The sequence below is a fragment of the Oryzias latipes genome, chromosome 14 (genome assembly GCF_002234675.1).
Source record: "Oryzias latipes chromosome 14, ASM223467v1".
In the NCBI taxonomy this organism is placed as follows: Eukaryota; Metazoa; Chordata; class Actinopteri; order Beloniformes; family Adrianichthyidae; genus Oryzias; species Oryzias latipes.
Genome location: NC_019872.2, coordinates 12,221,354 through 12,236,402, shown reverse-complemented (window position 1 = coordinate 12,236,402; position 15,049 = coordinate 12,221,354). Strand labels below are relative to the sequence as shown.

The following is a 15,049-nucleotide window of genomic DNA, read 5'->3' as shown; positions in this document are numbered from 1 at the left end:
TTGAACTGTGTACATGGGGCCCCAAAAACGTTATATTCTAACAAACGTTTACATCCACCACATGTTCAATCGGAAGAGATCATTTTGCCAGAAACGGGTGTAGAAGAAGAAGCGGCGGAGTTCTGTTCTAAACAAACATGGCTGTAGTTAGCATGAACAGTAGTGAGATCATCTTCTTGGTTTTATTTATTCTTTTTTTAAGTGACTGTTCGCACGTAATTTTCTAAATATGTGCGGCCAGTGCTGAACTTTTTTCTTGGCCACACAGATCCTGAGGAAGTTAGTTTTTTTTGGGTTGCCCTGACGATTAGTTACTTCTAGGGTTAGGTTAATGCGTGCGACCAACAACAACAACATTTAGTCTTGGACCCACGGTAAAGCGCCTTTGGCCTTCGAAGAAGGTGGCAAAACCCTATAAAAGTATACGCCATTTAATATTTACTTAAAATACTTGCAGATAATGTGTGTTTTGGCCACATGTACACATAAAATCAGCTTTTATTTTTTTCCAGACATGATTGGTAACACAAATTCACTGTTTGCACGGTTTTTTCAGGACTGCTCGAGGTGCAGGGTGACATTTCTGCATTCAAAAGCCGCCTCCAGAGCTCTCATACCATCCCGAAGCTGCTCCTCTGCTGGCAGACACGATTCTCTTGAGTCCGGCAGGAGCAGCTGGTCCTGTTGGCGCTCCAAAGTCTCCTCCAGAGTGCACACCGACCACGCATGACGTAAAAGCCAGTGCGGTAAGGAACCACAATCACAATAAGTTATTTGGATGCACCACAATCGGATCAACAGTATTTCAAATGGCGTGTTTACATAAAGCATTCATTTTATTCTTTACAAAAAGACTTTTATTCCGGAAAAAGAAAATTACAATCAATTTACACAAGAAGACAGGAAATTCAGTTGCTTTATTCCGTTTTATTGTTTCTTTACATCTCCAATTTACAGAAGTGTTATAAGAGAAGATGACCAAAAGGCACAAATTCACAATAAAATAAAGAAAATGGGAGACCAGATAACAGGAGTGAGGAAGATTTAAAAACATATGGGGGGATATGGAAATATTTGGTTTCCTTATACTCTGATTAGAAATTACAGAAATCTATCAACAGATTTTTATGAGACTGTCTCTGGCAAAACGTGTTCTCTCGCATGTTCAGGCTCCTAAAACGGATAAAAAACCAACCACATTTGAACATTATTGTTCCCCCTCCGTGAAGCTTAAAAAGTCCAGCAGCTTCATACATTTGATAGAGGTTTCCAGTCGAAAGGAGGGTAAATCCCGAATGCTTTGAAGCTTCGCTGTGTGCTCACCCCAAAGGTTAATAAGCCCGCCATTCCATGTTTTCAGTGAGAGAAGCAAGTGTCGCTCAGAGACTGACAACAGAGATACAACATTCAGAACAAAAATATATTCACACACTGTCCTGCCAAAGGGACGTCTCGTGAAGAAGTAGTCTTCTTCAGTCTCCTTTTTAACTAATGATTGGAATCTTTGAAATGTCTTCACATACTAGACATTTTCACCTCTGGGCGTCACGTCGGTCAAGGAGGGCTTTGTGCACGTTTGACAGGACAGTTTCATCTATATATGTGTGTTCATCTACATTAATTGATTTCTTATTTACAAGGTCAGTACATCCACAGATCTTCATGGTTTGATTGGTAGCCTCACAGACACGGAGCAAGATGGTTGATGGAGAAGAGATGGAGGGGGTTGAACTTTTAGGGTCAGCTGTGTTTTCCAACAGAAAATGGGTTTTGTTCGGGGGAAATAATTATAAAGATGCATCATAAATGTTAAAAAAATGTATTTTTAGCATTATCATCTTCTACCAGGTGTCAAACTGTGCAAAAATAAATAAATAAATAACCTCTGTTCCTCTCTCGAAGGAACAAACCTCATTGAAATATTAGGAAAGTTCTGAAGTCCATGAGAAGTTAGTCATGAATCTTTCCAAACCGACCATATTTTCCGCATTATGAGGCATTCTCAAAAGTCCCATCTTTTTGTGCAGCGTGTTTCATGATCCATAGCGCCTAACGTATGGGTTAATTTTGGTTGTGTTTAATGATGTTGAAGCGATTTGCAGAGGTACCTACCGCTCTGTCGAAATGTCAGTCTGTTATTTCAAGAGTTTCAGCATTATTTTAATCGTGCTTTTTTTTATGCGTTACTAACAGGTTTAGGAGTCAGTCACCAGTCTGTTTTTTTAATGTCTTGCAAACGTAGTTTGGAGGTAAAGGTTTTTGTAAATAGTAGGGACCACAAGCCACCAGAGATAAAAGTTGGTGACCAAAAATGATAAAGCTTTCAAGTCAGAACAGAGATAAATAAAACAGCCCTAAAATTAAGAAAGTTATTATTATTTTATATCTTGCTGATTGCCTTTCTTTAACGGATAGAAATCAATGGGAAAACCTGAGATACATGAAGGTTATTTTTGTCATTTTCAATGCCACATCGTCTCTATCTGTGCTCTAAACACCATCATTTTGTCACAAGATTTTATTCAATTTGTATTATTTTTTAGAAGATAGTTAAATTTCTGTTATTACATGTTTTGAGTCTGCCCAGTGCAGTTTACTATTCTCGATTAAGGGCTTGAACCTGTGACCACTTCTTACCGTGCTCAATAACATTGTTCGTCACGATGTGACGTGTAGGACTCGGGTCTGCAACGACAAACGTTTCATCAAGTTTCCTCAATGTTTTTATGGAGTGGTTTTGGGGGACCTAATGTCTAATTATCCTAAGTTTGATACGTCTTTGTATGAATGGATAACTGCTGCTTGTACTGTTTTGTGCATTATTTTTCATTTGAGTGCTTACAATAAATCATTTCAAATCAAATCAAATCAAATCTTGTACCTTTAACGAAGCTGTGATATCCAACCAAAGACATGAGAAAGCTGCCGTGGGCTCACAAATGTTCGCTAAGTCCACTGTAAATTTTCCAATGCAGAAACCTAGTTCTTGAAGTGAACATGCACAAACGGCATGTGCGTTGACACCTTTTGCGGTACCTATAAATAGGCTAACATGGCTAACATGTAGCGGTGTGCGACTGTCTTTTCAATGCTTTACTAACAAGGTCAGAAGTTGGCATAGTCACAGTAACTTTTGTTTTATCTTTGTCTGTCTGTTTTTTTACGTCTTGGAAACAAGGTTGGGAGCTATTGTAAAAACGCAAACGATGCTAACGTGTAGCGGTGTCGGACTGTGTTTTTTTGAGTTAGCATAGTCCCGGTAAAGTTTGTTTAAGTGGTATCAGCTTTCTTTACATCTTGCAAACTTGTTTGGGAGTTATGGGAAACGCTTTTAGGGATGCTAACATGGCTAAAATGTAATGTTTCCCAAATAAGGTTTAGAGTTACTGTGAATGGGTCAGTGTGCCATATATATGACATCGTTTTAAAAATAGACAATTCATTGACAGTGTGTCTTATAGTTTGTCTTATAATGCGCCCTATAGTGCAGAAAATACAGTACCTCTAATGCCGCCTTAAATTTTCAGAGTTTGAGCTCTTCGATGTCTAATAATGCCAGAAAAGAAGCGCTCAATCGGAACCGATTCTTTCTTTTTTTTTTTAAAGGCTAACATTCAATCTGACTCCAAATACTTGTGCAGGATTATCCTTTTCAAAAATAAATTTTTACATATATATAAGTGTATTTCTACAAATAAAAATAAATAGATGTTTTTAATTTAATATTATTTACAGGCAAAATCTGAATTTATATCAATTAATTGGGGAAATATGATCATCTTTAGGGCTGTCAATGCAGGAACTATGGGAACCGAAGGCCATGAATCAATGCGTGATTGGATTTTTAAAATAACATTTAAGGGTTTCGTAAAGTAGAATAACTGAAAACAAAAGAGGCCGAGACGACATGAAGGAGAAGGAGCGGAAAATGTCTAGTGTTCCTTTTTTTTGTTTTTGTTTTTTTTAACCCGGCTTAGCACCATCTCTCCTCAAAGATGCACTATTGTGTGTAACTCAGATACATTCATTCACACTCAACAAAAAACACAACACACTAATGCTTCAGATCGAAGAAAGAAAAATCACCTCATGTAAAGACGTATGAGATCAAACCAGCGCTTTAAAAAAGTTGTTCCTCCACAGCGTAGCTGCTCTTCAGCTAGACCTCTGCTTTGCTAATACTGAGCTCACAGAACAGAAGAGTCTGATAAAATCACCATGAAAAAGAGACCATCATGTCATGACAGTTATTGCTATTGCTGGATAAGACCATTTATCCACTGGAGATTACCTAACAGGCAACAGGACGAGGGATTTCAATGCCAAAGATTTCACAGGTTCATGGCGCTTTTTGTCGTCGCCGCACGTTCGTGTTGCATTTCCACATTTTCCGTCACTGCCTGTTCAAGAAGCAGTGAAATCATTACTGAGGAGCTAAAACGGATGAGTTGTTTTTCTCTTTTTTTGTTTTTAAATGGCTGCAAAAACCTTACAACGCCACAGAAACAAACACACAAGCACACCAACACACTAACATAAGCGTGCACAGGCACACGGACTCATGGAGCAGCAGAAAAAGGTTAACAAACGCCGCAGCATGTGAAAGCAGTTCCGGGGAGAGGAGAGGATTTCCTTTCTGCTCGGTCAGAACAGAAGCGTCGAGCAGTTTCTAAGCTCGGGAATTGATTTTGAAAAGCAAAACTCAAATCCTGCGTACTACGAGCACACACAGACACACACTCACACAAAAGAATAACAAAATCTGGACAAAAAAGAGGAAATGAGAAGAAACATACAAATAAACCTATAGAACGTGATTTAAAAATTGCTTTGTGTATCTGTGTGTGTGTGCATACAATTCCCCTCCCCTCTTAAACTATATATTTATATACACTGTTTGTATATCTCAAGTAGATAAATTATACTATTCTCTGTAGTTCAGGATAAGCAGAGAGAGAAGAAGAGGAACAACTGACAAGATCTATGCCGAAGGCATCAGAGTATACATTTGGACACAAATCAAGTAAAGAACAGATGGGCCTTAAGGATGGAAGGATGGAAGTGGAAGAGATCTGCTGAATACTGGGAGGGTGTTGGGTCCAGATCCTCGAATACCAGATTCTACAGCTGGAGGTGGGTTTTGGAGCAGCCAGTCAGATGTTGAGACAGTTGAGATAAAGGAGGATGTGAATCCGCTGGTGTCTGGGTATTCTGGTCTGGAATGCAAGACACAAACAGAGAGTGACATCATCAACCAACGTCATGGCCTCAAACAGCCTGAAAGGTTGGCCAATTGGAGAAAAAAGGGGGGCGGCGTTAGAATAAGCTTTCCGCTGAACCCTAAAATTTCTAAATTATAAAAACAAAAACAATTTAAATCAAATCACAAGCTGCTTAACTGATTGTGTAGTTTTGATGTCAAATATAAATATCGTTTTGGTAACACATCAATAAATAGTCTACTTTTAAAACCAAAATATAAGACGCATTAAGCATTGTTCTTTTCTTTTTTCATTTTATGTTTTTATTTAGATTTTAAGTTTTGAGTTTTTGAGAGTTTGAAATATCAAGAGAAAACGTGATCGCCGTGCCTCCCCAGAACGAGGAACGCCTTTGGCTGCAAACTAAAAAAATTCAACTCACCGGATCTGCAGCAGCGTTCACGGTCCAACACAAGCTCAGTCCTCTAAAGCCACCATCCCTTTCACTGGGTCTTTTACCCTCATCTAGCGCAGAGAACAGAAGGGACGTCAGTTTCACAAAAGTGCTCTGGTGTCAGGCTGACTCAACGTTGGCGTGCCTCGTCCAGCTCCTTGCGTGTCTCCTCCTCCATGCGGCGGATGTCTTCCATGTTCAGTTCGATCCACTTGTCGATCCAGCAGAACAGCTGACGGTGAAAATTAGTGAACAAGCGCTTCTCTTGCTGCCAAGCAAACGAAAGACAAAAAAGAAAAAAAACAAGGTTGTGATTTGGCCTGCAGAAGCTGTTTTTAACTGCAGAGATTTGCGATCAAAGGCTGGTGCAGCGTAATAAATAATGCATTCATTTCATCCTGTTTGTAATGAAACAGCTGGAGGTTAATCTATTGTGTGCAGTAAGAATAACACTTTGGGTGTTAAACTGTTGGCCAAGTAGTTTGTCCAGGCCTTTGTCCAGCAGGTCAACAGAAGCATGTCATGTTAAAGGTTCAACTTGCAAAACAAACCTTTTGAATGAAGTTCTCTACTTTATTTTGCAGGCCCCACCACTTGAATTTGACAGTGACCAGTTTGTAGGCACACATGTGAGGGCAGTCTTTCTTGTTGGGAAGCTCCTTCTGCATGTGGACACAGACAAATGCATTCATCTTTAGGTAATCATGCAGGAGCCATTGCATAAAACAAACAGAAAACGCAACGTGTTCGACCTTCACTGAGCCAACACGTTTATCTATTTTTGTTGTTAAAAAGTACCAACAAATCGACTGTACAGTTGGAAGAGGCTTGATGTGACATTTGGAGGCGGTGCAAATCTAGTGAATCTCCAGGCAAACACTTTGTGTGTAGAGCTTGAAAATGGTCTTAAAAACTTGTGAAGCTACGTGCAAACACAACGCAGAAGCCCAACAAAAACACACAGTCACATAGACTTTGCATAGGAAGTGGCTGCTTGGACGCGCGTTGCCGAGGGCGATGAGAATGTTGCTTAACAGTCAGGCTGGGCACTTACCACTTGAACCGCACTAACGGGCTCCTTGTCTCTTTGCACAAAGTTTGGGGTACAACACACCTGCGTCTCACCTACTTCATCTTTACTTACCCTTACGTGTTGGTTACGCGTTATTGCTACGACCGGTCGCCGCAGCATGCCCATAGAAAAAAAGTTTGCATGAACATTTTGGCTCCACAGGTTCACCAAGAGGTCTACAACCTTGATATTTCCTACCGACCCACTGCATGCCCCAGGTTTGCCCGTGTTTCACCCGCAGACAACACGTATCAATTCAAAGCCGCAATTGTGAAATGTCAACTTAGTGATTTGTTCATTACATTCTATACCTTCCAGTCTGGTCCAAGAGGCCCTCGGGCTGTCTTTGTTGACTTAAACTTGCAGGGATCCTCTTCTGGTTTGTAGTCCTAAAATGAGAAAACATGAACAATATGAAGGTGATTTGTAAGGTAATAGAGGTGCACAAAGACTTTACACACACACATTTATGTACCTTTGGCTCTACTTGACTTCTGTCGGCGATGTCAATATAGACTACATCCACCTTCTTCCAGGTTTCCGCATCCAAACCGTGTACCTGAAAAAGATTTATTCTTAGACGAGCTTATTCCAAAATCTACAGCTTGAGATCGTCCATCTTTACGAACGTTTTCCTGGTGACCCATGTCAGGTTTGTGCCATGTCTCGATCTTGATCAGGAAGTTATCTTTCATGTACTCGTTCTGCACAGAAAAGACAAGGAGTTCTGAGTGAAACAGAGACTCTCAAAAGCCCAAAAAGACGTATCCTGCTTGAAGTAGGTCAGTAGCTCGCTCTCGTGCCAGCACACTAAAACGTGTAAACACAGAATCAAGATGTCTAACCTTAGTTGTGCAGCTGTGTCACTCAAAGAGATCATATTTCCCTCTCAGCTTTCAGGTTAACTGGCTCACTCTTTGTGCAATAAATGAGTACAATAAAGACTTTTTTAAATGTCTAACCTACTTAAGCAAAAAAGAAAAAAGAGAAAATACTTACTGTGATAACTGAAGATCCAGGTGAAAAGCAGGAAGAACAAACACAAAGTGAGTAGAGTTTAAAAACAGATGGGATATTTATAATTTTTAAATTCAAACTTTGAACGTTAGCAGAAGAATTGTGGTCACAATGTTGTGCTTTTGTAGACTTTGTCTTCAGCTGACATTAGTGTGTGACAGATGGTTCTGCAGAGTGTATCGCAGCCCGAAAGGCTCAAATGTTAGAAAGGCTCTTCTGACTGAATGTATAGTAAATTATTTAAGTGCTCCTTCAAAGGTGAAAGAGACGACCAGAACAAACACGCAGGAGCGACAGGCACCCAGAACCGAAATACTTTGAGTCGCAACTAGGCACATAGCTTTGTTTTAAAAAGATGTGAAACAATAATTAGTACTTTAGTTGAAATATGTACAATTTTAGTGTGCACATTTCTGGCTTGGTGGATGGCATGTATACACACCTGTGCGACAGTATGGATACGCGTTCCAGGCCTTCTCGTGAATGTTGAGAGCCGAAGAAGGAGCCAACATTCTGACAAAGGACGGCACTTTACTTCAGGAAACAGAAGCAAGGACAGAACAAATCTGTTATTGGGATTTAGGTGTTTTCTCTGTTATAAAAACCTCAGGGAAACACTCACACATTTAGCACTAAGAACATTTATGGGTTACACTTCGAAATACTTGCTGAATCATATATTTATTCCAAAACATGAACAGATGTTTACCTTCGTTTGTTCATGTTCCATATATTGGGGGGAAGTCAGTGTGATATATTCCAATTTTTTGTGTGCAACCATTTTTATTTTCAATATTATCATTATTATTATTATTGTTATTATTATTATTATTATATTTAACCCAAAAAAACATTGGCTGATGTTAGTTAAAGGTTTAGTGAAGCAAAAGTGCACAGAACTGTCAAGTGGTCACAATCAAACTTTATTTTAATACTTTTTTAGGGAATATTCCACATAAAAGCATCTAAAAAGTGATAAATGCACTGTTTGCTTGCAGCTAACCGTAGCCAACCTCTAGCTAATTCTAGCGAAGTTGTGAAAGTTTATGTTTAGCTGCGACATTGATTAGACTTAAAACAGTATATTTTATCAAACTTTACTAATAATTTAGTTACATTTTGATCTTTTGATTTAAAGTTTTAATATTTCAGGATACATATGTACTATTTAACATAAAAGCATCTAAAAAGTATGAAATGCACTGTTTGCATGCAGCTAACCTGAGCTAACGGTTAGCTTATTGCAGCAAAGATGTGAGCATTTAATGTCTTGTTAGTAGTTAGCTATCATACTCTTAAGTAATCAGATAACAAGCCAAACTGGGGTAATGTAAGAGCTCTTAACAAAACGCTGATAAAGACTGGAATCAATAGACAAATGAATGAATTCTTTCCTGGTGAACTTTCTATGAACTGCCTCTCTATCCTTTGAAAAGTGCATTTTTATCGTACTCATCTGACTTTTTCCATTCCAGGATACACTGAACCACTATCTCTATCCCTGTCTTGGTCCATAAATGATTGATTTTTTTATATTATAATGTTTTTTCACCATAACACACATAACACAAAGTTTTGTTTATCAGGGGGACCATGGAGGACATGGAGGGTCGAACTGCATGACAAATGGCCGCCGCCTCATAACCATCTGCTTCCCCATCCTTCCCCATAAACCGCTTACCTTTGCAAATGGTAGATTTTGTGTGTGTACTGCCCCTTCTCCCCTTCTTTCTCATAGGGCTCATTTTTTAGCACCTCCACTCCTTCACCTCCACCCGTCTCATTCTTGCTGGCTTCAGCCACTGAGTACAGTTGGCCAACCTGGTACTGAAAAGTCAAAAAAAAAAAAAAGAATTTTGAGAGAAATAAGAAAGTTGGTCTCAATTTTCCCCAAAACTTACAATAATTCACCTTTATTTTGTCAAAATTGACCCGTTGTCACGCTTGAAAATGGGTCAATTTTGAGCCAAACACAATGTAAGGGTTAAGCATGCTTATGCATTTTACTATCTTCATTTTTATTTATCGGACCTTTAAACAAACTCATTACACATGTTCTAATACATTTCCTTTAGTGTTCAATTTGTCTCAAAGGCAACTTCAACAAAAATGTTTTTTGTTTTTTCCCAGCAACTCAATTTCCCTACATCTTACATCCTCCTGATCCCGACTGTACAGTGGCTTCATTCATTACCTAATCGCCTCTAATCTATTATAAAACAACACAAAGGAGGCCCAACACTAATAGGAGCACAAAGGTGTTATTGATCAATGCACTTTGAATTCTTCCATTGTTTCTGCATCATGCTATTTAGTAAAATCTAACTTCGAAAGCACTTTTACTCATTAAAAAGGTATCTATTGGCTTTAATTATTACTAATACTAGTTCTCTATGTAAGTCTTTATGACACGATTGAATAACAGCCTTTGTTTCCAAGTAGCTTAAGTAGTTTGCTGTTATTTAGGATCATGAAGAAAGAGCTCAAAGAGGGAACAAAGAGGCTTTCACATGGAAAATGTAACATGGCAGAAAAAACGAGTTATGCTCACTGAAAACTGTGCCCAATCTAAATAAATTTTACCCATCAATGGGATAAGAATTTATACAGAAAGGAAGTTTGACATGAACTGTGGGAGTTTTTGAAGAGATGGATGGGAAACGGAGTGCTCACTAGCACTAGCAGACTGAAAATTCCCATTTTTTAGGCTGATACGATCGAAAGAGAATAAAAGATTCCTGACAGACAGAAAATGAACTTTTCTATTCATTCTTTCTACATTGAAACCATGTTTTTGTTTATTTCTTTTGATCCGGTTGGACTGTAACATTGTCAGGGAGGGAGCCCAAATACTCTTCATCACAAACCATTATTCGTTATGAAGTCACAGGCTTGTATTGCGATTTTGCTGGAGCCAGGCAGATAAATCTTATATGGTTGTGTGACTACACTCTTTAGGGAGGACAGAGGTGGAGCAGAGGTAGTACAGAATGTAACACCATCATAGTAAAATGCAAACTGAAACTTACTTCTTCCACAGAGATGGGTAGAATCACTCGACTGGAAAAGAAAAACAGAAAAAAGGGGAATTTCTTTAAAAAGTTGAATATTAACAAACTTTATAAATTCCAGACAATGAAAAATGCATTTTCGATCAAAAAAAGAGGACAGATTTGGTGTTAGAATGCAGGATTACCACATTTTAACACCCATCATAGACTTTTTACTTTTTATTTTGTTTTATTTTACAGGCTTTGAGTATGTTCTTAATTATTCTTAGACCCACAACATACAAAAATAGACACTTTAATTAAATGCACATCACTCAATTGACGGCAAAGGGTACATTCCTTTCAAGTTGGATCATTTCAGCTTTTCACTTGTCATTATACAAGCCTAAGAAAAAACAGAAATGTTTGGGGTTTATATCTATAGAGAAAGGTGTTTTTTTTTTAATTGTTTTTATGTTCTGTTGAAAAGATCATTTAAAAACTAATGACTAGCAAATAGTACATCGTTGTGAAAACTCTGCAATGTTGCTTTAGTAATAAGAAGCCGTCGTCATTTCTTTGCATATAAAACAAGAAAATTCACCATAAAGCAATGATGAACAACTTTGTTAGTGACAATTTGCTGAATTTCCCTTCTCTCAAACACCCACGCATATATCACCACAGACGTGTGTGTGTACATGCAAATCCATGCTCTACATCTGGGATGTTGTCGTCCCGGCTTAAGCCCAGTTCTAATAGCTGCCCTTTGTGCATCTAATGCAACGTAACAAACACTGTTCTGCTCTTGACTGATTCTTTATTTGCTCAGGTTCTTGTAATCCTGTTTCTCTTTTGGCTTTTTCCCATCAGGGGTCGCCACAGCGAACAAGTCGCATGGAAAACTTGGCACTGTTTTTTACGCCGGATGCCCTTCCTGACGCAACCTTCTCAAAGCAACCGGGCTTGGGACCGGCACAGAGGTAGAGAAGGGAACAGGTAGCAGCCTGGATTCGAACCTGGGTTTCACGGATGGAAGGCGCCGCAAACCAGCACGAGCTAAAGCCACTCCAATGAAAATTGTGTTTTTGACACAGAAATTTTCCTGATGATGGAGGACATATATAAAGAAAATTAATCTTAAAATTGCATTTTTGAGTATATTTTAATTCGGATTGTTGTAAATCAGGAGCAGATGGAAAAAAAATGCAGTTGGAAAAAGATCAGACTGTGACATAGCGAGTACGGCGAGCGGGCCACAAGCTCCCTGCTCTGCTCCATTCTGATGCATCCACAGACGACCAGATCTATAGACGTCTTTGTTTTCCTCGTCTGATCTGGCATTTGGCTCCAAACTGTTGGCTCCAAACTTCCATATTGCTCCCACTTTACCTACAACTGAGTAATGTTAGGTTGGGCCGTAAACTAGCGGGAGAGCATGTAAACAGAGAAGTCTCAGCCACGGGGAGGGGAAAGGGGGTTGTTCCAACCACCTGCCCTCACACACAGAGGTGAATTTCTAACAAACTACTGCCACTCTGCAGAAACTATATTCTACAAAACATCCCAAGTGTTTTGATTTTGGCTAAAAACAGCATAATAATATTAATAAAAAAGACTTTTAAAATAGATCAAAAGATGATCGGAGTGGATCTTTAACGCTAAATGCAATCCGAATCCGACTCTTGACTGGAATACCAGATAGATTGAATATATTCCATGAAATAATCTTGCAAAATAAATAATGTTCGCGCGACATTGGTGTAATTTAATTTAGTGAGCAGAAACAAAACACCTCCCAACGTTTTGCTTTTGGCCTCCTCGTATCTCCTTTGCCTAAAAAGATCAGGTGTCAATGTTGTCTCAAAAAAAGCAAATTGTTCTTTTATTTTTTTTCCATCTACTTGTGTTGTATCAGTCCTTATAAAACAAAAGTTTAATGTTACAATTCAAAGCTTATTGATAACTTGGACCAATGTGGGTCAGTGGTTCAGGGGAGCTGTCCTGGTCCGGCATGGATCAATTCTCTTGACCGCCTGAGCCTTGATGTGTGTTTCCAGCTCTGTCTAAGTGCCGTCAGCCCTCCATCGTGACCATTTTTAATCACTTTTCACACCGACTGCCGAGGCTGTTAATCGCTGCACATATCCAGTCGTGCCATCTCTCTGATACTGTAGCCTTTTTTTTTCTTTTTTTTTTTGGTGATGGACCATTTATTGATTGAAACCATTTTAAAGGAAAGGGATCAAGACAGTAATTGGTGTAAAGGAATAGGGTTGTATATCACTGCCACTTTGCCGAATCGATTTGGTTCCACAAGGTCACGACTGGATTTGACATTTGATTCAATGATGAATTGTTTTTTTTATATATTAATTTACATTTCTCAACCCAATTAGAAATAAAAAAAAGACTAATTTAATTAAAAAACAAAAAAGGCATTCAAATATCAATCTGCACGTTTTAAGAATCCATCTGCAACCTTTTAAAACTCAGCTTTATGAAAAAATGGCATAAGAATAATAAGCAACATCTTATTAAGGTGAAAAACTTTTTTAGCACTTTTTTTGGAGATAAAATCGAATTGATGCATGAAAATCAAGCAATTAGTACAAAATGTGATCTTTTTTCCCCAGTGTGATCTCAATGTTCTGATCTCATTTCACATATAGGCCTCATCAGAATTCAGACCCCCCCCCCCGCTAAAACAACCTGTTCAAAAAAATCCTCCACATCCCGCAGAGGCCTGACATCCACCCTAAACCCCTTCCTCCACCTGTCTTCTCCTTCAGCTGATGCAAGCATCCCTTCATCCTGGGACATTCTGCTTCCTTCATCCCCCCCGGCCGGAGCTGAGCGCGCGCGGGACTGCGCTCCATGGTGGCGCGTTTCACCTTCACCATGGCGCATCAATAACATGGCCTCACTGGCACGGCACGGCACGGCGGCGCCCGGCTTATGCCCCTCAGCTGTTATTTTAGACGCACAGAAAGCGGAATTTAGACCTGGGAGTGGATGTGAAGGCTGGGAATGGGATACGTGACGGTGAAGGGCATCGGCGGATGCTGATGCAACCACACAGCGCCGCTGCTTTTCCTTTTTTTTTAATCATCCAGATTTATGAAATGACAGATTTCGAACATAAAGTCCTGAAAATTGAGATCTCCCCCAACCCGCTGCTGTAAATCCCCCTCTCGGGCAACGATGTCAGCGCAAAGAGCGCATCGAACGCGCGTCCGGACGCGGACGGACACTTACTATTCCTTTATCAGCATTTTTTTTTTTTAGTTGTGTGGCTCCGGGAGGTTCTGATCCAGAAGACTCCGCTGCAAGCACGTCCAGAATCAGGCTTGGATCGCTTCTTCTTTCCCAGCTCTTCTCTCTATGTCATCCTACCTCCACTGTCGCCTATTTTCTCCAAATTCACTTCCTGATCAGAGCCGCGGCGCGGCGTTGCTGTTACGCTCAGAGGCCTGAGAAGACGAGGAGGAGGAGGAGGAGGAGGAGGAGGAGGAGGATGAAGAAGGAGGAGGTGGACTATTGGTCCACCCGGGGAGTGGTCATGAGGGGTCTCAATCCTTTCAGTTTAAAAATAAAAAAAAGATCATTTTAGAAGAAACGAGCAAAAAATTATGATCACATTCTAGTCAAAAACGGCGAATTTTGTTAACGTGTGTCAAAAAACAGTAGAAACATTTAGATGCAAACTTAATTGTTAAGTTTCTTTCAGAAAAACTGTTCAATTTGGGATTCATTTTTATTTTTTAGGAGCAACCCGTCCTGTGTCATTCCTGTCATGCAGCACGTCACAATGCCGGCATGTATGGCAAGCAAAAGATGTCATAGATCACCTCTGACAGTGTATGTCACTGGACACATTGACCCCTCCTCTCTTGAGCTTCAAATAGGAAGTGTCTGCTGGCATCAAGAAGCCAACATCTTCTATTGAGAAATGAGCAGCTATTACTCAGTCATTCTAACCGTTCTTTTTCTGATACCCTTTTTTGCTAATCCCAATTTTTTTTCCTATTTTCTCTTTATCGCAAATTATTCAAGTCATAAACTGACCAATAAGATGCCTCAGTTAAAGCATGTGGTGCCCGCTGGCTCCGCCCTAAACATTCAACTGACAGATTCCCCAGAACCGCTTATGGTGGAAGGGGTGTGGACTACGAACAAGCTTATTCATGACTGGCGACGGTAGTTACACTAGAAATGTAACTAAATCAGACCAATCACTGTTACCTGGAGTCATCTGGCCCCAAATGGTGGTGTAGGTACCATAACCATTCGGCCTGTAATAACCGTTCGGGGT

General features: G+C 39.7%; 1 protein-coding gene across 1 annotated transcript; it reads right to left on the bottom strand.

The window, feature by feature from the left end:
* Window positions 1–907: 907 nt before the first annotated feature.
* Window positions 908–14,226, bottom strand: LOC101174122 (phosphatidylinositol transfer protein alpha isoform). Its single transcript, XM_023962401.1, has 12 exons — window positions 13,993–14,226; window positions 10,774–10,804; window positions 9,426–9,571; window positions 8,187–8,278; window positions 7,727–7,734; window positions 7,357–7,431; window positions 7,203–7,286; window positions 7,039–7,116; window positions 6,207–6,317; window positions 5,801–5,923; window positions 5,644–5,726; window positions 908–5,216 (listed from the first exon to the last, which is right to left on the bottom strand). The coding sequence occupies exons 1-11, from the start codon at window positions 14,007–14,009 to the stop codon at window positions 5,679–5,681; spliced, it is 813 nt and encodes a 270-aa protein (XP_023818169.1). The 5' UTR covers window positions 14,010–14,226; the 3' UTR covers window positions 908–5,216; window positions 5,644–5,678.
* Window positions 14,227–15,049: the final 823 nt, after the last annotated feature.